This window comes from Haliotis rufescens, unplaced genomic scaffold (genome assembly GCF_023055435.1).
Source record: "Haliotis rufescens isolate VD_foot unplaced genomic scaffold, xgHalRufe1.0.p SCAF_1, whole genome shotgun sequence".
Classification (NCBI taxonomy): domain Eukaryota; kingdom Metazoa; phylum Mollusca; class Gastropoda; order Lepetellida; family Haliotidae; genus Haliotis; species Haliotis rufescens.
In genome coordinates, this window is record NW_025963779.1 from 4115288 (window position 1) to 4140143 (window position 24856).

The 24856-nt window shown below is 44.4% G+C and overlaps 1 protein-coding gene across 2 annotated transcripts in view; it reads right to left on the bottom strand.

Moving 5' to 3' along the window:
- Positions 1–1266: 1266 nt before the first annotated feature.
- The window catches only part of LOC124146999, a 39965-nt gene continuing 16375 nt past the window's right edge, over positions 1267–24856 (bottom strand). For both annotated transcript variants that reach the window (XM_046517586.2, XM_046517587.2), the window contains 17 exons: positions 13805–13961; positions 12367–12500; positions 11422–11545; positions 11027–11157; positions 10427–10556; positions 10123–10262; positions 9707–9860; positions 8976–9177; positions 8666–8802; positions 7230–7457; positions 5969–6192; positions 5570–5801; positions 5053–5326; positions 4521–4780; positions 4061–4298; positions 3703–3806; positions 1267–3308 (listed from right to left, as the gene is read on the bottom strand). In XM_046517586.2, the coding sequence (XP_046373542.2) occupies positions 2550–3308; positions 3703–3806; positions 4061–4298; positions 4521–4780; positions 5053–5326; positions 5570–5801; positions 5969–6192; positions 7230–7457; positions 8666–8802; positions 8976–9177; positions 9707–9860; positions 10123–10262; positions 10427–10556; positions 11027–11157; positions 11422–11545; positions 12367–12500; positions 13805–13961 (3628 nt within the window). In that variant the 3' untranslated portion in view covers positions 1267–2549. The remainder of the gene's footprint in view (positions 3309–3702; positions 3807–4060; positions 4299–4520; positions 4781–5052; positions 5327–5569; positions 5802–5968; positions 6193–7229; positions 7458–8665; positions 8803–8975; positions 9178–9706; positions 9861–10122; positions 10263–10426; positions 10557–11026; positions 11158–11421; positions 11546–12366; positions 12501–13804; positions 13962–24856) is intronic.

Here is a 24856-nt window from a genome sequence, read left to right on the forward strand (position 1 = left end):
TATATATATATTCATGTAGTGCAAAAGACGTATGACTTCTATACAGTTCGGCCTCGTCAACCCGACGTCTCATGGATCAATACACAGATATTTATATTCTCACCGCCAATTTAAACGCTAATACCATACGAGCTATGTTGGTTAATATGTGAATAATTACTCATATTCAAGAGATATCAGATTAGTTCGATGCACAAACGAACATTCTGTTATGTGGTGTGAACCGACGCTCATGAACGCATCGCATGTGACGTCATAGATCCATAACTCGAGATGCACCATTTGTCTTGCGCAGGATTATGGTGTAAATTTTGGAAATAACGTGAAGCTGATAAGAATAAAGACAAATAAAATTTACTGATAGTAAGGTTTGTCATTAATGCGTACACACTGGAAACATCTCTAAACGTGCCTATTCCTCTGTATGTCTCTATGGTTCGTGTTATTACGGTGGTGGGTATATGCATCTACTGAAAACACATTTTAGCCGCACGGTTCGCATCAGATCACAAAACACGTGAGTGAGTGAGTAAGTGAGTTGGGTTTTACGCCGCTTTTAACAGTATTCCAGTTATATCGCGGCGTGTCAGCTTAATGTGGGAGGAAAGCCCCAAGTGATGCAGGTTTCAGACGTTTGCCACTTCGATATGGTGCTGACAAACCTAGAAACATAATCGGGGCGAACCGGGATTCGAACCATCAAGGCACAATGACACGCCATCAGTGAGCAACGACACGCCATCAAGGCACAATGATACGCCATCAGGGCACAATGACACGCTATCAAGGCACAATGACAGACCATCAGGGCACAATGACACGCCATCAGGGAACAATTGCACGCCATCAAGGCACAATGACAGGCCATCAAGGCACAATGATACGCTATCAGGGTACAATGACATGCCATCAGGACTCAATGACATGTCATTAGGGCACAGTGACACGCAATCCACTAAGTCCAGGGCCCACTTGCACAAAACGATCTTAGCGCTAAGTCTATTGTAAGCCTATGTTAAAGTATGGGAGTTAAGATCATCTTAGCACTAAGATCGCTTTGTGCAAGTGGGCCCTGGTCACACTACCCTAAGCGTTCACGAGAGGACTGTCCTGGAATGTCCACAGGGAAACATTTAATTGAAGAAATGAACACTATTTTCAACCATGTGACACGGCAAATACAGGTAAGTGCTTCGTGCTAATTAGTGAGCGGCACTTTGATGCGACGTCCAAACGTGAGATCGTTATGCAACATGACCAAGGTGATCAGACTTCAGTCTCATTTATTCGGTGTATAGTTCTCTGTATAAGACACAGTATTGGCATAAATAAACACTTGACAACTAATCAACGGCAGCTTCATACACAGTGGAGACGATGTTAGAAACACATTCACAGCCAGACCTAAGAACGTATACACTCATGATTGATGGTGGCTAAAAAGAAACAAACAAGAAATGTTTTTTGCATGGTTATGTCTTGATGCGCGTTTCGGATGTATGTTTTGGACCCTTCGATTCAGTGTTTCTGCGACTGTTTTTAACTGAGTAATTTTTTTTTAACGTTTATAATATTTTGGTGAAATCCAGTTTTTAAGTATATACTTTCTTCTGCCCGACAGTTTACACAAAAGAGGATTTACATATCTACATTCATAAAAATATCACATGAATAAAAATATTTTTTAAAATAAATACAAACCATGGGTATCACAGTTAGGCATACAAAATTATATGACGCATCATGAACGGTTTCAAGAAGTAATTTGTGGATGAAGTATTTACATTCGTCAGCCAGTAATATCACAGTTTATGTCCACAAACACGCTTTTAACCCATTGCCAAATCGATCAACAATTCGCACGCACACATTATCAACATGATTATTAACATGATTATCTCATATTATATATTATATGTATTACACTCACTCAAATAACACTTCTTTGAGTACAGATTCCCGTTTCGTGCCAATCACAATACGCTTATAAGAGACTATGTAGCATTAAGAATACATGGAAATACATGTACTATATTCAAAGTGCTTCTGCCATGTATTTGTAATATTATGAACACACTAAACTATATTACTTCATTGGTTTTCTATGTGACAAGATGACGAAAATCAATTACACATATACATAATGTACTGCTTGGCATCTCTCTTCCTATGGGTAAATTGTAGAAGTGTTCAGTTCACTATTGGCGCCTCGTTGGTTAAAGTAACAGTAATCCGAAAAAGGTAGGCCTTCTGTGATGACAAGTGCATACAAGCAGCGATTAAATCAAAAGACGGAAAACATTAGTACAGGATAAAAAACTTAAATGACTGCTTAAGGCGGAGGTTTTTTATGAACGTGGAAAGGGTTTTATCGCTTTTATTTACAGTTTGTCACGGTTTGCTTTTAAGTTAAACATCAGCACAAGAATATCCAGTCTCGATTCTCCACTGAAACCGACACCAATGGGCGAACAAGGCAAAATAGAAGTAAAAATTATGTGGATGGATCACTGATGACACCACGTGTTCGGGAAAGGCTAAATGTGTTTCTACAGTATCAAGCAGGACCTTGACTTCTTTTGCTCTGGTTGACTGGGCGGTGGTTGATGTCTCTGTGGTTGCTGCTGAGGCGGGGGCTGCTGCTGCGTCTTGGGTTGTGGCGGGGGTTGTTGTGGAGGGGGTTGCTGATACTGCTGTGGAATCCGTTCTGTTCGTGGTTGTTGCTGTTGTTGAGACGGCTGCCGTTTTTGTGGTGGTTTTTCAGGCTCTGCTGCTGGTTTTACTTCGGGCTCAGGGGTCGGTGGTGGTGTGTCCTCCTTATCGTCAGTAGAAGGAACAGGTTCTTCTGGTTCCTCATCACCTGACACAATAATATTCGGCACGTACTGATCTAATTTGGTCAATAGTTCATCAAACTTTTCTCCATCCCATCTTTCCTGAACAGATTCATCCTTGGCAAAGTTGATGTACAGAAGCTGAGTGAACACCATGCTCATCGGGCCAGATGGTGGCCATGTCATCTTCTCCAGCAACAGAGGCACTATTGGCTTCTTGAGGGCATCAGCGAGACTGACTTCCCTCCTGCAGTTGGCCGACAGGGAATATTTTGAGGTGACACACGTGAGCACGATCTTTGCCCCCCGCACACCCTTGTCAATTTTGTCATAGAGGGAGTCCCCACCTCCCATTTGGTAGATGTCCATCCAGACGGTGAAGCCCATCTCAGTCAGGCGCTTGTACATGAGTTGAATCTGCTTCTGTTTTCCCCACTGGTAGGAGATGAATACATCAGGAGAGGCTGCTCCAGACTGTAACAAATAAACACGGAAACAGTAAATATGTGACACATAAACAGTATATTTGATCACCTCTAAGCATGTACAAAATATTCTACCAACAATGATGCGACTTTAAATATTGTAATAAACGGAACATAACCCTTTCCACATTCATAAGAAATCTATGCCAAAAGCAGAATGCATTATATATCATCCAACTACATTAGTGAATCACTATCAAAAAGTGAAAAGATTTCATGATCTAATGAGAACACTTTTTTTCCTCGTATTTTTTATGCAAACAAAACTCAGATAACTGCAGTTCAGAACGATCATATAAGCCTGTGATCCAAAAATGTGACCACGGCAAACATATATCAGAAGTAAACTATAGTTAATCAAATATTCGGTCTGTTCCACCAACCTCAACCTCCTCCTGTTTCTGCTGACTGGCGGCCGTCATCGCCTTCACATCCTTCTTTTCTATCTTGATTACTTCAGCCACAGGACACCACCAGTTCTTGTATTCTTTGTGTGAAAAAAATATATATGTTATGGCGTTCTTCCGAATTCATTTGAGTTTCAACAATAATAGATTATTAGGTAGAAGATTTCAGAAATGTTTAAGATAACTTTCTCATCATTCGAATGTAACTATAATTTCAGCACACCTGGTGAAAGTTGAAATCCAACATATTTGGACTATCTTCACTGAATTTTGCATTACATAAATATCCACACATGCCTCCCCTCTCGCTATCTATGCTTCCTAATTTGCCCACCTTTTTCCACCTTATGTTCCTCCGGCTTGACGTTGTTGTAGTTGACCTGCATCAGGAGTTCCTGGAACTTGGCTGCTGACCAGAACCTGACGTCACCAGTCTCCTCCCCAGGCCGGGTGAAGAATCGGATGAACAGATACTCACTGAAGATTGGCCCCATTGAGCCTGGTGGTGGCCAAGACAGTTTCTCCATCAACAGAGGGATGATGGGCTTACCCAGGCTTACCGAGAGGTTCACCTTAAGCCAAAACACAACATGTCCATATAAAAATCAATGCACTTCATCGAACACATTTCGGACACAATACGCCTTTTCGTCACAGTTTCTCAGCAATTGAAATCATTAACCCCCAGATGAATGATGTCATGGATTATTAAATATTCTTTTTCGGAACACTTGAAACTTTGATGTTGTTAGAAAATAGACTTTAATGTCAATGGAAATTATCCGGACACATACCTCTCTATTGCAGTTTGGAGACTTGGCATATTTCCCAGTGACACAACAGATGATGATCTTGGCTGCCCTGATTCCCTGGTCAATCTTCTCGAACAGCTTGTCTCCGCCTCCCATCTGACCAATGTCCATCCAGCACGTGAAGCCCGCCTTCTCCAGGTGCAGCTTCAGAAGCTTCACCTCGTTCTGGATTCCCCACTGGTAGCTGATAAACACCTCTGGAGGCTCTGGGTACTCAAACTCTTCGTCCTCGACTACAGCTTCTGAGAAAATAATTAAACATGTGACCACTCTATAATCTTAAAACTATGTTGACAAGACATCAATACGTGATTATAAGACATTGTAACAATTGAACTTTCCTTTGATGGTGACAACTGCTGCAACGCCAGGATAAAGCTGTTGGAGTAAATACAAAAAATTATTATTATTCTACATCAGTTTAGTAGTGGGAATTGTGATCTTCAAAAATGATTAAACATTTACATAACGGTTGGTAAACAGATGATAAAAAATATGCAATTCATGTCTTTACCTGTCATCTTCATTGCATTCTCCACGATCACAGCTGCATCCATCCTGTCCATCTCTTGCAGTGCTGTCAGCACAGCGTATGTGGCTTCCCTCGTCTTCCGAGTGGCGTACCATTCATTCAGCATGGCCATACATGGGTCGTGCATCTGAGCCCAGCTCCTGATGTCATCATTGGTGTAGCCAAGACGTCTAGAGAGAAGTGTCCAGTCCAGAAGGTCTTCAGGGTTGAGCAGTTTGGCCACGTCTCTTGCCCAATAGGGAGCATGACTAAGCGTCTGAATGATTGATGAAAGAGAGTTGTAAAATTAGACTCCCCTGATCTTTGTTTACTATACCGGTATAATCAGTAGCAAACGTAGCAGTTTTAGCAAGGTTTCAGATGATATTGAAAGGTTTAGATTTTGTTTGTTACCATTGAAAATGTTGTGTTTTTGCATCGTTATTCTTGAAACATTTTAGAGTCCCTCCTTTCAAACCATATTACTGTCATTCATTTCAAAACCAAAACGACAGCTTACCTTTCCGTCAAGTTCCTCCACTTTAGCCTTGGTGTCATCCACTGTCTCCTCCAGTTGGCCAATCTTCTTGCCATGAGCCTTAACGTCGACTTTGACCCCATCCAGCTCCTCTCGCTGCTCACCCACCTCTTGGTTGAGCAGCACCAGGCCAACCTCAGTACTTGTCACTCGTGTGTCCAGTTCTTCCACATCTTCTTTTACATCCTTGATCTCTTCAGCCAGGGACTCCAGGCTGTAGGTTTATTAACACAGTAATTGTCAGGGGTGCGACTTTCAATAAACAGATCAGTGAGGCATATTAGTTTTTGGACAGAAGGAAAGTATCATCGAATAATTCCATTCCATGTTCTACCAGGCATTACCTTAATTATGTCCTTGACAGTGCCCTAATATTCTCACCTTCTTCCTTCTAGGACATCCAAGATGAAGGTACACTGGTCCTTTGTTGTTTGTGTAGTAGTTCGTTTCCTCAAGTCCTCTATGGCTGGTTTACGACGCTCCAACAGTGGTCGGTATACACCTCCTATAGCACGCATCTCATTGATGCAGGTGGAAGTCACCATGTTGTCTTCAGGACCTCGAAGGACCTTCTCTAGGTATGCCATCACATCCTCTGCCAAAGCCTGTGTTACAAACATTTACTTTCCAAATGATTACGGACGTACCAAGATTTCCCTTAGCAGATTACAGATGTTGGACCTCTATCTGTTTGATAAATGGGTTTTGTAACCTGGATATATATTGACTTTAAATATGATATATTTTAACAAAGACCGACGTTATGAACTATTTATTGATGTGGATTAATGATTTGAATTGCATAATCTTCTGGTTTGAAAATCATTTCCAGCAGTGTTGTTTGTCTGCGGATATGCCACGTTTATCCCAGCATGAACAGCATACTGGCTTGTCAGCAAACAGGAACCTATGGCATACTGTAAGGGGCATCCTCGCGATCATGGCCTTTGATAACATGCTAAATATGCAAAACCTATGAACATCTTGTTTTCTGCCAATCTCATATTCTCGCACGCAAAATCTCGAAAACGCAAGAATGTTCCCAACAATATTCCATGGAAACCAGTACTGGATCATATGTTTCTATGTGTAAGAACAGTTCCTCAGTACTCAAACACCTCTTATCCACGTTTGCCACCATAGCCGGTTTAAAAAACCGGATCTATATTAAAAAAGAATTTGTCAGTAAAACATGTGCTTTCCGAACAAACTACTGTTGTGTAACATAGTTGCCACATATCTGACTCGGAATCGAATAGTTCCTCAGCACCTCTTGTTGCCTTGTAGTACTGTGGTAGCATCAGATAAGGGCTCAGTTTAGTTTCATTTAGTTTCACTTTGTTAAATTTCTATACCTTTTTTGATAAATAACACTAAGTGAAAAGGTATCAAACTTTCAGGGGTTCATCATAATATCTACACTACTTTGCCTGTTGCCCCAAATGGAATCTTTTCCAGCAGATAAACGGTTATTCTGTGGGGTTGACATTTAACAATGCTTATCTGAGCAGTTTGAAGGCACTCTGACTCATTCTCTCAAAGAGATTGTGCAGAATCTATTGTATTAACTGATATGTCAGCCTCAATGTGCTATTACAGTGTTAAGGCGCATTCATGTTTAAGTATATCAAGAACAAAGTACCTCGTCTTCACTCATAATGGCCACATTCTTGAGAACAATGAAGAGTTGATACTTGGCACCGTATTGGGAGTTAACATCGCCTTCCATCAGAGTTTTCAGGTGTGGGATGAGCTTTCTTGGTATCTTCTTGGAAAGTGGTTCCATGACCATCATATACATTGCCTGCATCCTTTCATCGCCTTGGAACATCTCCTCAATCAGCTTACCAATATTGCCCTCAGTAAACAACTGGAAATAGTTCAAATATCTCTAGATAGTTATATGTATGGTACACCATTTTGATCAGAGTGCATGGTCAAATTACATTGACAAAGTGTCTCCTTCCTGTCATGAGTTGTAATTATTCCTCATAATAATATATTTTGTTCAATCAGTTATTTCGTCATTTAATAATTTAGATTAATAAGCGTTTTCTATTTCCTACTTCATTTTTGTCCCAATCGTGAAGAATAAAGAAATCACTTCTCATTTGGTGTCATTTCGATGATGGCATCAGTCATACTACCACCGTGAACAAAGGTATCGATGCCGTTACAATGACACAATAGTATGCAATAGAATAGCGCCAAATGAAATTATCTCAATGTTAAGGAGCTCGCCAGTTTTGTTTGTTGCTCGTCAGGCTTTCAGGCTACATAACATTAGCACCGTTTGCTTTACTTTATCGAACTAAACACAGAAACACAACATAACATATATATTTTGTAAAAGTATTGATATTTTAAACTTAATATTTCTTTTGCGATGATGCTGTCGTGAATCTTTGGAGGCACAGATAGACAATGCGTTGGAGATGTACTCATGAGTGCTAGCAACGCATGACCTGTTCAGTGGTGGCTTTCTGATGGTAAGAGCCTGGCGTCAACAGATATTTTCCACATCTTTTCATGTTTTTAATCAAGGTGCTCACGTCATTTGACGCACTTTCCGAAGTAAGACCCGTTTTATCTCATGTATATTGATTATCGATCAGATCGTCTTGACCGCCATTTCGTTTGAAGTAAACGCAAGTGATATGGGAGGTGGAATCTGACTGGGAGGGACTGAGCAGGGACATAATTCGTAATAGACGCTGGTTGCGCTTCGATCGAGCCCAGAAATTCCGGCCCCTTTGCGCAAGGGTGGACACTGGACTGTTACAGCCAGTTAGCTCCCTTGCCTTGGGACGATGTGATCCACAGAGCTAACATTGAGAGTTTCATCACAAAGATGCCAAAAGATGTGGTCCGGGTCCCACGTGGTCCCAATCGGGTTCAATGAAAAGTCACTCACCATGTCACATACTTGTAACACAGCATTTTAGAATGCATGTCTTTACCTTTGTGTTTGATTCAAGCGATCCCATAGGTTATTCCATAAGTAATATAATCCTACCCCTATAAAACGGTTTGTATCCACTAACACTTTATCATACTTTTGCTATCACACCAACTTACATTCGGTTGTTTCTTGGCTATCTCTATACACCATTGTAATACAGACGACCGTTCTGGGGTGTCGATCAACTCGAAGATAGTTTGGAATTGTTGATCTTGAAGTTTGGGGTAGTGTGGGTAGATCTGACTCAAGGGATCTTGAAAAAAAGGCGTTCAGTAAAAGTATTTGTACTGTAGTGAAATCCACTTGTGAAATCGTCCTCACTAACAAATTCAAAGCTTAACGAAAGAAGGAAACGTATGAAAGCAACCTTTTGCTGCATGAAGGAAGTATAACATTATTCACGTAAAGTCGAAACGTAAAACATACATAACAATGTGGAATTCTCTGTGTCCATGTAAACGTCCATCAGCTTGGGAAAGAACGGTGCCATGACCTTTGACCCATTCCCCACAACGAGGCTGACCTGGGCCATGGCCATGTCAGAAACTTCGCTATATTCGTGAGTCGTCAAGTTGACAATTTCTCTCAACACTAGGATGGCTCGCTGCGCCTTCTCCTGGTCGTCCAGCTGTGGGCACAGAGACGAAGGATCATGATAAAAGTATTGACTGTATCATAATGTGTGGAACATGTATCACCTGGGATATAACCATCAAATTCTACCATGACTTTGGAACATAATTTATCCTGATTGCTCAATAAGAGGCTTAAAATCACAATACAGTAAACTACGGTTATAACGAACTCAAAGGGACCACTAAGTTTGTTGCGTTATAACCATAGTTTGTTATAAGCATACATACCGCATATATACAACAAATGGCCGGGACTAAAAAATAAATTCGTTATATCGGTCAGTTCGTTATAAGCGTGTTCGTTATAACCGTAGTTTATTGTAATGGATTGTATGTCTAAATGTTACAATCCTGAAGTCAGCACTTGCTGTTCAAAGTCTTGACTGCCCCAGGTTAAGCTATTCAGCAAGCAAATATATATTATCAGTGTTTAATTGGCACCCACAGAGGCTATTTGCTGAAAGTATTCGCATACAACCCATCTATTCTACAGGTGAATAATGTTAAAACTGAACCGCTTACAAGGCTGAGAAATTTTGTCGCGACCGAACAGTACAGCTGGAAGTAGATTGTGCTTGGTGTGTTAGTTTCCTCATCAATGAAGTCTCCCTTCATCACCGTCATCACGAAGTAGGCAATGACACTTAGGTCCTTTTCAGTTATGCTTTTGGGCTCTCTGCAAGATAAAGAATTGGCATTAGCTTTCAGTTACCATTCATCTGCCATTGCGTTTGTTTCATCTGTTTGAGTTTATAACTTTTATCCGATTAAGTCTGCCAATGTCATTTAATCTCATTCAGAATGTCTAATGTATATGTCAGTCTACATGTCGGCATAGATTCTGAATATTTTAACGCTTTGTCTGTCCAAATATCGCAACGCCTATTTCGTCTAGTATCAGTTTCTATATATCCGTGCAGTGTAAATGTACTACTTACAAGGCTTCAATCGAGCTCGGGGCAAGCTTGCTAACAATCCTGCCCGAATAACCGAACCAGTCGCCTTTCCAGGGAAAGTTGGGATCTTTCAGGAAGGGCAGCAGATTGGAAAATGTCGACATTATCAGGTCCTTGTTTTTCTGAAAAGATACAATCAATGGAACAAACATTAAAATCCTATGTTATAAACCCGTAAAAGACAAAAACAACAAATGCAAGTTGGCTACTGTCACTGTCACGTTTTAGAAGAACAAATACCAGGATTGTCGTCAGTCCAGAATTCGCCATTCACAAGTAAACTCACCTTTCCGATGAACTCTATTTCATCTGCAACTTCACTTCCAGCTTCGAACAGGCGGCCTTCTCTCCTCTCAAGAATTTTCAAACTAAATTCGACCATTTTGTCAACCATTTGGGGAATGATACGATCCCTCCTGGAAACAGAATCATAAAGGCTAGAACTCAAGAGAGCATGCGTACTATACATACGTGTTTCACAATGTAGGTAAAACACCCACGATATACAAAGACGTACTTAACACGAGATATTTTACTCTGGTACGATACATCTCCGCAAAGATTGGATCACCCCGAAGCTTACTGGTTCGGAGTGTTGTCCTGGACTAGTGATGGCGGACTGTATAATGGAGTCTAGACAAGGAAAGCCAGTGACTGAAAGCATGAGCATCGTTCCGATCCATCGGGGCACGATGACACGGACGTCCCAGAGTCGGAAACTCCATATTCTAACCTGTAATCTCTACGGGATGTCACAAGAGATTTTCAAGCTTGAAATCATAATTGACATTAAAACTTGTTCCTCAATGTAAATCTTTCCTTGCAGGTGAACATACACGTTTTGTAAACCAAGTTCACTTATACATATGGGTAATTGTAACCTTACTTCAATTGATCGGCGAAGTAACTGCAAAAGTTTTTGTAGTATTCAGCAAACTCATCGATCTCTTCCTCTTCTCCAAACACTCGGACTGTCATCAGGATGTCCAGAATCTCATGCGCATCTTTCACATGCTCCTGAAAACAATCATCAAGATCATGGTACCACAGATTCCATAGCATGACAAACTCATTCCCTCACACCTGAGATTTCTTATTTAGGTTTTATTCGCAATTAGGTTTGTAGAATAAAACAGGATATTATTCTATTTATAATTTTAGAACTAGTCCGTTTGACACATTCTTAACACACTGTACCAAATATATTTTATAAGTACTCAGTCTGTATATTCAATGTAGGATTATAGTATAGCTGTACTAATGTGGTCGCTGATTGTCTACCTTCCACTTCAGAAACTTTTCTGCTTCCCTGACGCATTTATAAGCCGCCTTGGCTGTCATCGGCTGGTTGATCCTAAGACATGCCTTCATCAGGTCTATCATCAGCCGACGGTGTTCAGGAGTTCTGCAACAGATTCAAGCCATGTAGTACTTGTTCACATCGTTATTCAGACATGTGAGGCCAAGGTTACATTCAAGTATTCGAGGATTGGATTCCGTTACCACTCACTTCTAAGGCAGGCCAACTAACAGTGCGACTCGTCGTCAACATAATAATGTAAATTGTCGATGCAAGAGAATAACCCCTCAAGATTAATGACACATCTTTGATAACATGAAATGCTCTCTCCCTGTAACGTACTTCACCATTTTGCATTGTTGAGCTAAACATCTACATTCACATATCTACACACTTTTTGTTCAAACTCAAGTTCATATTTTCAGGTGCAAATTCATAGGTTGATTTAGTTATACACAATTTGTCTCAAGAATTTACCTATGCCAATTGTGTGTCTCCAATGTCGTGGTGAAATACATTAATGTTAAGATTGTCCTGTGTATCTCATACACTAGCAAATCCTGAATAAAACGTCGCTATCTTAAGGAAAGTTGTAAAATGTAAAACTGCCAGGATGATGTCCACAGAATATATTATACACCAATATTTGATACACTTTGTATAAAACTATTACATGCATATTTTCGCAATCCTACAAATCATTAAAAATAATTCGCTTGCACTTTCGCAGTAGTTCTGCATTTTGATCCCCAATTTATACCCACACGTCAACTATCTGAACAGCGCATGTAAACACACATTTTGACATTTATGAAAATATGTATTATAGGAAACATTGCTTTCTTTGCCTGTAGAGATGGATACTTTTCTATCAAATATTTTAGATATGATATGATATATCAGGTTAACATGAACACGGCACCTACTTGTTCATGGCCTTTATAAGAACATCATATACAGCTGCGTCAACAAATTTGACCCGCATCAGGGTGTGGTCCTCCAGGTTGGTCAACAGGTCAATCAGTTTCCTCGTCATCACAGTGAACAGCTCAGAGTTGCCCTTAATAAGTAGAGAAATTGCAAGATCTATTATTGCTGGGATAACCTCACGCAACGTTCAGCAACGTCTGTCGCGGTAAGTGGGCGGATGGGTGACCAGAAGACTTGACAGCGACGAGCTGCTAGTGATTTAGTACTGCGTCACACTGAAATACAGTAAACATGTGGTGCCCTCACGCAAGTGTCTTTGCTCGAAATATGCCTCTGTTCACACAGACGTGAATGGGTAGAGAAATTGTAAAAAATATTATTGCAAGAATTCTCTACATGGTGGCACGTGATCTTGTGTGTAGTCCAGGTCACAAATCAAGTAATGATGGTCGCGGTGAGTGGGCGGATGGGTGACTCTGGATTGAGAGCTACTTGGGCTTCGGTCCTGCGCCACACTCCATGTTTACGCAAGTGTCTTTTTACGAACTATGCCAGAAGTAAATGGATACCTTGTAGGATTAGATGTTAATGTGTCTGTAAACCTTCTAGAGCCTCACAGCTTAGGTTGTATACGTAGCAGGATGTGTAGTGCGAGTGCACACCGATCCACGCACGGGGATTATGATAATGTAGCGATTTGAAAATGCTTCAGTCGATTGATTTGGCGCATTGAAAATACACATTTGTGAGTGAGTTAGTGAGTATGGTTTTATGCAGCTTTAGCAATATTCCAGGAATATCACGGCTTATGACACCAGAATTGGAGTTCAAACTGCTACTTTTACTACTCCTACTACTACTACTACTACTACCACTACTACTACTACTACTACTACTACTACTACTACTACTACTACTACTACTACTACTACTACTACTACTCCTACTACTACTACTACTACTACTACTCACACATTACACAGTAGAAGTACTAGTAGTAGTAGGAATAGTAAAAGTAGCAGTTTGAAGACCAGTAGTAGTAGTAGTAGTAGTAGTAGTTTTGTTTGTCTGTTTGCTTTTTAAAGCCCCGCTCAGCAATATTCCAGCTATATGACCGAGGTCTGTAAATAATCAAGTCTGGGCCGGACAATCCAGTGATTCACATCATTGGCATCGATCTATGCAACTGGGTTAGGACATGCAACAACCAAGTCAGCGAGCCTGACCGCTCGATCCCTTTAGTCGCCTCTTACGGCGAGCGAATGTTGCTGGAGACCAATTCTAACCTGGATCTGGTCAGTAGTAGTAGTAGTAGTAAAAGTTAAATATCAAGACGCGAGCAAAAAAAGGGAAACTAAAGTAACACAATAACTATTAACAGTGTCTAGACATAGCCGTGATGTCCACTCGGGTGGTTGTCTGTGTAGTTCGCACCGTTATAGTAGGCTTGCCCTCCTCCTCCTTCGTGTGGTACAGGAAATATCCAACACTCTCTATAATAGGGTGGATGGGGCTCCCTGCCTTCTTGGTGCAGATCACATTCACAAAGTCCATGATGTCTGCGTGAACTTTGTGCAACATGAACGTCTCGCTAGAATGATAATGTTGCAGTATTAGTAAAGGTTGTGGTTGGCATACAAGCTAATGGACAAGAAAAGATAAGCCGGAGCCTTCTAGAAACTGGAGAGTTCAGTAAGATAGGTACGAGGGCCAATATGAGAATAGGGAGAGTCAACAGAAAGCTTGACAGCTGGAGGTTTAGACACACATTTAGGGAGAACGAACGGTGTAACAATGGACATTCATCTCACTATCAAGTGAAAATCATGCAAAATGCATCATACAGCATTAGTGGGTCGACACGAGTATCTGCAAACAAAATAACGCCACTGGTCTGAAGATGGCAAGGTGATGCTAAAGGAACACTGATTGTCTGCATGTGTTGTGGGTACTCGCTTACATGCCATGGCTAAAGGAACAGTGAGTGGGTGTGGGTACTCGCTTACATGCCATGGATAAAGGAACACTGAGTGTGTTGTGGGTACTCGCTTACATGCCATGGCTAAAGGGACACTGATTGTCTGCATGTGTTGTGGGTACTCGCTTACATGCCATGGCTAAAGGGACACTGATTGTCTGCATGTGTTGTGGGTACTCGCTTACATGCCATGGCTAAAGGGAGTGTGTTGTCGGTACTCGCGTACATGCCATGGCTAAAGGGACACTGATTGTCTGCATGTGTTGTGGGTACTCGCTTACATGCCATGGCTAAAGGAACACTGAGTGTGTTGTGGATACTCGATTGCATGCCATGGCTAAAGGAACACTGAGTGTGTTGTGGATACTCGATTGCATGCCATGGCTAAAGGAACACTGAGTGGGTTGTGGGTACTCGCTTACATGCCATGGATAAAGGAACACTGAGTGGGTTGTGGGTACTCGCTTACATGCCATGGCTAAAGGAACACTGAGTGTGTTGTGGGTACTCGCTTACATGCCATGGCTAAAGGAACACTGAGTGGGTTGTGGGTACTCGCTTACATGCCATGGCTAAAGGAATACTGAGTGGGTTGTGGGTACTCCCTTACACGCCATGGCTAAAGGAACACTGAGTGGGTTGTGGGTACTCGCTTACATGCCATGGCTGAAGGAACACTGAGTGGGTTGTGGGTACTCGCTTACATGCCATGGCTAAAGGAACACTGAGTGGGTTGTGGGTACTCGCTTACATGCCATGGCTAAAGGAACACTGAGTGTGTTGTGGGTACTCGCTTACATGCCATGGCTAAAGGAACACTGAGTGGGTTGTGGATACTAGCTTACTTGCCATGGCTAAAGGAACACTGAGTGTGTTGTGGGTACTCGCTTACATGCCATGGCTAAAGGGACACTGATTATCTGCATGTGTTGTGGGTACTCGCTTACATGCCATGGCTAAAAGGACACTGATTATCTGCATGTGTTGTGAGTACTCGCTAACATGCCATGGCTAAAGGAACACTGAGTGTGTTGTGGGTACTCGCTTACATGCCACGGCTAAAGGGACACTCATTGTCTGCATGTATTGTGGGTACTCGCTTTCATGCCATGGCTAAAGGGACACTGATTGTCTGCATGTGTTGTGGGTACTCGCTTACATGCCATGGCTAAAGGAACACTGAGTGTGTTGTGGGTACTCGCTTACATGCCATGGCTAAAGGAACACTGAGTGGGTTGTGGATACTAGCTTACTTGCCATGGCTAAAGGAACACTGAGTGTGTTGTGGGTACTCGCTTACATGCCATGGCTAAAGGGACACTGATTATCTGCATGTGTTGTGGGTACTCGCTTACATGCCATGGCTAAAAGGACACTGATTATCTGCATGTGTTGTGGGTACTCGCTAACATGCCATGGCTAAAGGAACACTGAGTGTGTTGTGGGTACTCGCTTACATGCCACGGCTAAAGGGACACTCATTGTCTGCATGTATTGTGGGTACTCGCTTTCATGCCATGGCTAAAGGGACACTGATTGTCTGCATGTGTTGTGGGTACTCGCTTACATGCCATGGCTAAAGGGACACTGATTGTCTGCATGTGTTGTGGGTACTCGCTTACATGCCATGGCTAAAGGGAGTGTGTTGTCGGTACTCGCGTACATGCCATGGCTAAAGGAACACTGATTGTCTGCATGTGTTGTGGGTACTCGCTTACATGCCATGGCAAAAGGAACACTGAGTGTGTTGTGGATACTCGATTGCATGCCATGGCTAAAGGAACACTGAGTGGGTTGTGGGTACTCGCTTACATGCCATGGATAAAGGAACACTGAGTGGGTTGTGGGTACTCGCTTACATGCCATGGCTAAAGGAACACTGAGTGGGTTGTGGGTACTCGCTTACATGCCATGGCTAAAGGAACACTGAGTGGGTTGTGGGTACTCGCTTACATGCCATGGCTAAAGGAACACTGAGTGGGTTGTGGGTACTCCCTTACACGCCATGGCTAAAGGAACACTGAGTGGCTTGTGGGTACTCGCTTACATGCCATGGCTAAAGGAACACTGAGTGGGTTGTGGGTACCCGCTTACATGCCATGGCTAAAGGAACACTGAGTGTGTTGTGGGTACTCGCTTACATGCCATGGCTAAAGGAACACTGAGTGGGTTGTGGATACTAGCTTACATGCCATGGCTAAAGGAACACTGAGTGTGTTGTGGGTACTCGCTTACATGCCATGGCTAAAGGGACACTGATTATCTGCATGTGTTGTCGGTACTCGCTTACATGCCATGGCTAAAAGGACACTGATTATCTGCATGTGTTGTGGGTACTCGCTTACATGTCATGGCAAAAGGAACAATGATTGTCTGTGTGTGTTGTGGATACTCGCTTACATGCCATGGCTAAAGGAACACGGATTTGGTTGTGGGTAAACGCTTACATGCCATGGCTAAAGGAACACTGAGTGGGTTGTGGGTACTCGCTTACATGCCATGGCTAAAGGAACACTGAGTGGGTTGTGGGTCCTCGCTTACATGCCATGGCTAAAGGAACACCGATTGTCTGCATGTGTTGTGGATACTCGCTTACATGTCATGGCAAAAGGAACAATGATTGTCTGTGTGTGTTGTGGATACTCGCTTACATGCCATGGCTAAAGGAACACGGATTTGGTTGTGGGTAAACGCTTACATGCCATGGCTAAAGGAACACTGAGTGGGTTGTGGGTACTCGCTTACATGCCATGGCTAAAGGAACACTGAGTGGGTTGTGGGTACTCGCTTACATGCCATGGCTAAAGGAACACTGAGTGGGTTGTGGGTACTCGCTTACATGCCATGGCTAAAGGAACACTGAGTGGGTTGTGGGTACTCGCTTACACGCCATGGCTAAGGGAACACTGAGTGGGTTGTGGGTACTCGCTTACATGCCATGGCTAAAGGAACACTGAGTGTGTTGTGGGTACTCGCTTACATGCCATGGCTAAAGGAACACTGAGTGGGTTGTGGGTACTCGCTTACATGCCATGGCTAAAGGAACACTGAGTGGGTTGTGGGTACCCGCTTACATGCCATGGCTAAAGGAACACTTAGTGGGTTGTGGGTACTCGCTTACATGCCATGGCTAAAGGAAAACTGATTGTCTGCATGTGTTGTGGGTACTCGCTGACATGCCATGGCAAAAGGAACACTGATTGTCTGCATGTGTTATGGGTACTCGCTTACATGCCATGGCTAAAGGAACACTGAGTGGGTTGTGGGTACTCGCTTACATGCCATGGCTAAAGGAACACTGAGTGGGTTGTGGGTACTCGCTTACATGCCATGGCTAAAGGAACACTGAGTGGGTTGTGGGTACTCGCTTACATGCCATGGCTAAAGGAACACTGAGTGGGTTGTGGGTACTCGCTTACATGCCATGGCTAAAGGAACACTGATTGTGTTGTGGGTACTCGCTTACATGCCATGGCTAAAGGAACACTGAGTGGGTTGTGGGTACTCCCTTACATGCCATGGCTAAAGGAACACTGAGTGGGTTGTGGGTACTCGCTTACATGCCATGGCTAAAGGAACACTGAGTGTGTTGTGGGTACTCGCTTACATGCCATGGCTAAAGGAACACTGAGTGGGTTGTGGGTACCCGCTTACATGCCATGGCTAAAGGAACACTGAGTGTGTTGTGGGTACTCGCTTACATGGCATAGCTAAAGGAACACTGAGTGGGTTGTGGGTACTCGCTTACATGCCATGACTAAAGTAACACTAAGTGTGTTGTGGGTACTCGCTTACATGCCATGGCTAAAGGAACACTGAGTGGGTTGTGGGTACTCGCTTACATGCCATGGCTAAAGTAACACTGAGCGGGTTGTGGGTACTCGCTTAAATGCCATGGCTAAAGGAACACTGAGTGTGTTGTGGGTACTCGCTTACATGCCATGGCTAAAGGAACACTGAGTGGGTTGTGGATACTCGCTTACATGCCATGGCTAAAGGATCACTGAGTGGGTTGTGGGTACTCGCTTACATGCCATGGCTAAAGAAACACTGAGTGTGTTGTGGATACTCGCTTACACGCCATGGCTAAAGGAACACTGAGTGGGTTGTGGGTACTCGCTTACATGCCATGGCTAAAGGAACACTGAGTGGGTTGTGGGTACTCGCTTACATGCCATGGCTAAAGGAACACTGAGTGGGTTGTGGGTACTCGCTTACATGCCATGGCTAAAGGAACACCTATTGTCTGCATGTGTTGTGGGTACTCGCTTACATGCCATGGCAAAAGGAACACTGATTGTCTGCATGTGTTGTGGATACTCGCTTACATGCCATGTCTAAAGGAACACGGATTTGGTTGTGGGTAAACGTTTACATGCCATGGCTAAAGGAACACTGAGTGGGTTGTGGGTACTCGCTTACATGCCATGGCTAAAGGAACACTGAGTGGGTTGTTGATACTCGCTTACATGCCATGGCTAAAGGAACACTGAGTGGGTTGTGGGTACTCGCTTACATGCCATGGCTAAAGGAACACTGAGTGGGTTGTGGGTACTCGCTTACATGCCATGGCTCAAGTAACACTGAGTGGGTTGTGGGTACTCGCTTACATGCCATGGCTCAAGTAACACTGAGTGGGTTGTGGGTACTCGCTAACATGCCATGGCTAAAGGAACACTGAATGGGTTGTGGGTACTCGCTTAAATGCCATGGCTAAAGGAACACTGAGTGGGTTGTGGGTACTCGCATACATGACATGGCTAAAGGAACACTGAGTGTGTTGTGGGTACTCGCTTACATGCCATGGCTAAAGGAACACTGAGTGGGTTGTGGGTACTCGCTTACATGCCATGGCTAAAGTAACACTAAGTGTGTTGTGGGTACTCGCTTACATGCAATGGCTAAAGGAACACTGAGTGGGTTGTGGGTACTCGCTTACATGCCATGGCTAAAGGAACACTGAGTGGGTTGTGGGTACTCGCTTACATGCCATGGCTAAAGGAACACTTAGTGGGTTGTGGGTACTCGCTTACATGCCATGGCTAAAGGAACACCGATTGTCTGCATGTGTTGTGGGTACTCGCTGACATGCCATGGCAAAAGGAACACTGATTGTCTGCATGTGTTATGGGTACTCGCTTACATGCCATGGCTAAAGGAACACTGAGTGGGTTGTGGGTACTCGCTTACATGCCATGGCTAAAGGAACACTGAGTGGGTTGTGGGTACTCGCTTACATGCCATGGCTAAAGGAACACTGAGTGGGTTGTGGGTACTCGCTTACATGCCATGGCTAAAGGAACACTGAGTGTGTTATGGGTACTCGCTTACATGCCATGGCTAAAGGAACACTGAGTGGGTTGTGGGTACTCGCTTACACGCCATGGCTAAAGGAACACTGAGTGGGTTGTGGGTACTCGCTTACATGCCATGGCTAAAGGAACACTGAGTGTGTTGTGGGTACTCGCTTACATGCCATGGCTAAAGGAACACTGAGTGGGCTGTGGGTACCCGCTTACATGCCATGGCTAAAGGAACACTGAGTGTGTTGTGGGTACTCGCTTACATGCCATAGCTAAAGGAACACTGAGTGGGTTGTGGGTACTCGCTTACATGCCATGACTAAAGTAACACTAAGTGTGTTGTGGGTACTCGCTTACATGCCATGGCTAAAGGAACACTGAGTGGGTTGTGGGTACTCGCTTACATGCCATGGCTAAAGGAACACTAAGTGTGTTGTGGGTACTCGCTTACATGCCATGGCTAAAGGAACACTGAGTGGGTTGTGGGTACTCGCTTACATGCCATAGCTAAAGGAACACTAAGTGTGTTGTGGGTACCCGCTTACATGCCATGGCTAAAGCAACACTGAGTGGGTTGTGGGTAATGGCTTACATGCCATGGCTAAAGGAACACTGAGTGGGTTGTGGATACTCGCTTACATGCCATGGCTAAAGGAACACTGAGTGTGTTGTGGGTACTCGCTTACATGCCATGGCTAAAGGAACACTGAGTGGGTTGTGGGTACTCGCTTACATGCCATGGCTAAAGGAACACTGAGTGGGTTGTGGGTACTCGCTTACATGCCATGGCTAAAGGAACACTGAGTGGGTTGTGGGTCCTCGCTTACATGCCATGGCTAAAGGAACACCGATTGTCTGCATATGTTGTGGATACTCGCTTACATGCCATCACAAAAGGAACAATGATTGTCTGCGTGTGTTGTGGATACTCGCTTACATGCCATGGCTAAAGGAACACGGATTTGGTTGTGGGTAAACGCTTACATGCCATGGCTAAAGGAACACTGAGTGGGTTGTGGGTACTCGCTTACATGCCATGGCTAAAGGAACACTGAGTGGGTTGTGGGTACTCGCTTGCATGCCATGGCTAAAGGAACACTGAGTGGGTTGTGGGTCCTCGCTTACATGCCATGGCTAAAGGAACACCGATTGTCTGCATGTGTTGTGGATACTTGCTTACATGCCATGACAAAAGGAACAATGATTGTCTGCGTGTGTTGTGGATACTCGCTTACATGCCATGGCTAAAGGAACACGGATTTGGTTGTGGGTAAACGCTTACATGCCATGGCTAAAGGAACACTGAGTGGGTTGTGGGTTCTCGCTTACATGCCATGGCTAAAGGAACACTGAGTGGGTTGTGGGTACTCGCTTACATGCCATGGCTAAAGGAACACTGAGTGGGTTGTGGGTACTCGCTTACATGCCATGGCTAAAGGAACACTGAGTGGGTTGTGGATACTCGCTTACACGCCATGGCTAAAGGAACACTGAGTGTGTTGTGGGTACTCGCTTACATGCCATGGCTAAAGGAACACTGAGTGGGTTGTGGGTACTCGCTTACATGCCATGGCTAAAGGAACACTGAGTGGGTTGTGGGTACTCGCTTACATGCCATGGCTAAAGGAACACTGAGTGGGTTGTGGGTACTCGCCTACATGCCATGGCTAAAGGAACACTGAGTGGGTTGTGGGTACTCGCTTACATGCCATGGCTATAGGAACACTGATTGTCTGCATGTGTTGTGGGTACTCGCTTACATGCCATGGCAAAAGGAACACTGATTGTCTGCATGTGTTATGGGTACTCGCTTACATGCCATGGCTAAAGGAACACTGAGTGGGTTGTGGGTACTCGCTTACATGCCATGGCAAAAGGAACACTGATTGTCTGCATGTGTTATGGGTACTCGCTTACATGCCATGGCTAAAGGAACACTGAGTGGGTTGTGGATACTCGCTTACATGCCATGGCTAAAGGAACTCTGAGTGTGTTGTGGGTACTCGCTTACATGCCATGGCTCAAGTAACACTGAGTGGGTTGTGGGTACTCGCTTACATGCCATGGCTAAAGGAACACTGATTGTCTGCATGTGTTATGGGTACTCGCTTACATGCCATGGCTCAAGTAATACTGAGTGGGTTGTGGGTACTCGCTGACATGCCATGGCAAAAGGAACACTGATTGTCTGCATGTGTTATGGGTACTCGCTTACATGCCATGGCTAAAGGAACACTGAGTGGGTTGTGGGTACTCGCTTACATGCCATGGCTAAAGGAACACTGAGTGGGTTGTGGGTACTCGCTTACATGCCATGGCTAAAGGAACACTGAGTGGGTTGTGGGTACTCGCTTACATGCCATGGCTAAAGGAACACTGAGTGGGTTGTGGGTACTCGCTTACATGCCATGGCTAAAGGAACACTGAGTGGGTTGTGGGTACTCCCTTACACGCCATGGCTAAAGGAACACTGAGTGGGTTGTGGGTACTCGCTTACATGCCATGGCTAAAGGAACACTGAGTGTGTTGTGGGTACTCGCTTACATGCCATGGCTAAAGGAACACTGAGTGGGTTGTGGGTACTCGCTTGCATGCCATGGCTAAAGGAACACTGAGTGGGTTGTGGGTCCTCGCTTACATGCCATGGCTAAAGGAACACCGATTGTCTGCATGTGTTGTGGATACTCGCTTACTTGCCATGGCAAAAGGAACAATGATTGTCTGCGTGTGTTGTGGATACTCGCTTACATGCCATGGCTAAAGGAACACGGATTTGGTTGTTGGTAAACGCTTACATGCCATGGCTAAAGGAACACTGAGTGGGTTATGGGTACTCGCTTACATGCCATGGCTAAAGGAACACTGAGTGGGTTGTGGGTACTCGCTTACATGCCATGGCTAAAGGAACACTGAGTGGGTTGTGGGTACTCGCTTACATGCCATGGCTAAAGGAACACTGAGTGGGTTGTGGGTACTCGCTTACACGCCATGGCTAAAGGAACACTGAGTGGGTTGTGGGTACTCGCTTACATGCCATGGCTAAAGGAACACTGAGTGGGTTGTGGGTACTCGCTTACATGCCATGGCTAAAGGAACACTGAGTGGGTTGTGGGTACTCGCTTACATGCCATGGCTAAAGGAACACTGATTGTCTGCATGTGTTGTGGGTACTCGCTTACATGCCATGGCTAAAGGAACACTGATTTTCTGCATGTGTTATGGGTACTCGCTTACATGCCATGGCTAAAGGAACACTGAGTGGGTTGTGGGTACTCGCTTACATGCCATGGCAAAAGGAACACTGAGTGGGTTGTGGGTACTCGCTTACATGCCATGGCTAAAGGAACACTGAGTGGGTTGTGGATACTCGCTTACATGCCATGGCTAAAGGAACACTGAGTGTGTTGTGGGGACTCGCTTACATGCCATGGCTCAAGTAACACTGAGTGGGTTGTGGGTACTCGCTTACATGCCATGGCTAAAGGAACACTGAGTGGGTTGTGGGTACTCGCTTACATGCAATTGGTAAAGGAACACCGAGTGGGTTCTGGGTACTCGCTTACATGCCATGGCTAAAGGAACACTGAGTGGGTTGTGGGTACTCGCTTACATGCCATGGCTAAAGGAACACTGAGTGGGTTGTGGGTACTCGCTTACATGCCATGGCTAAAGGAACACTGAGTGGGTTGTGGGTTCTCGCTTACATGCCATGGCTAAAGGAACACTGAGTGGGTTGTGGATACTCGCTTACACGCCATGGCTAAAGGAACACTGAGTGGGTTGTGGGTCCTCGCTTACATGCCATGGCTAAAGGAACACCGATTGTCTGCATGTGTTGTGGATACTCGCTTACATGCCATGGCTCAAGTAACACTGAGTGGGTTGTGGGTACTCGCTTACATGCCATGGCTAAAGGAACACTGAGTGGGTTGTGGGTACTCGCTTACATGCCATGGCTAAAGGAACACTGAGTGGGTTGTGGGTACTCGCTTACATGCCATAGCTAAATGAACACTGAGTGGGTTGTGGGTACTCGCTTACATGCCATGACTAAAGTAACACTAAGTGTGTTGTGGGTACTCGCTTACATGCCATGGCTAAAGGAACACTAAGTGGGTTGTGGGTACTCGCTTACATGCCATGGCTAAAGGAACACTAAGTGTGTTGTGGGTACTCGCTTACATGCCATGGCTAAAGGAACACTGAGTGGGTTGTGGGTACTCGCTTACATGCCATAGCTAAAGGAACACTAAGTGTGTTGTGGGTACCCGCTTACATGCCATGGCTAAAGCAACACTGAGTGGGTTGTGGGTACTCGCTTACATGCCATGGCTATAGGAACACTAAGTGGGTTGTGGGTACTCGCTTACATGCCATGGCTAAAGGAACACTAAGTGTGTTGTGGGTACTCGCTTACATGCCATGGCTAAAGGAACACTGAGTGGGTTGTGGGTACTCGCTTACATGCCATGGCTAAAGGAACACTGAGTGGGTTGTGGGTACTCGCTTGCATGCCATGGCTTAAGGAACACTGAGTGGGTTGTGGGTCCTCGCTTACATGCCATGGCTAAAGGAACACCGATTGTCTGCATGTGTTGTGGATACTCGCTTACATGCCATGGCTCAAGTAACACTGAGTGGGTTGTGGGTACTTGCTTACATGCCATGGCTAAAGGAACACTGAGTGGGTTGTGGGTACTCGCTTACATGCAATGGGTAAAGGAACACCGAGTGGGTTCTGGGTACTCGCTTACATGCCATGGCTAAAGGAACACTGAGTGGGTTGTGGGTACTCGCTTACATGCCATGGCTAAAGGAACACTGAGCGGGTTGTGGGTACTCGCTTAAATGCCATGGCTAAAGGAACACTTAGTGGGTTGTGGGTACTCGCTTACATGCCATGGCTAAAGGAACACTGAGTGGGTTGTGGATAGTCGCTTACACGCCATGGCTAAAGGAACACTGAGTGGGTTGTGGGTCCTCGCTTACATGCCATGGCTAAAGGAACACCGATTGTCTGCATGTGTTGTGGATACTCGCTTACATGCCATGGCTCAAGTAACACTGAGTGGGTTGTGGGTACTCGCTTACATGCCATGGCTAAAGGAACACTGAGTGGGTTGTGGGTACTCGCTTACATGCCATGGCTAAAGGAACACTGAGTGGGTTGTGGGTACTCGCTTACATGCCATAGCTAAATGAACA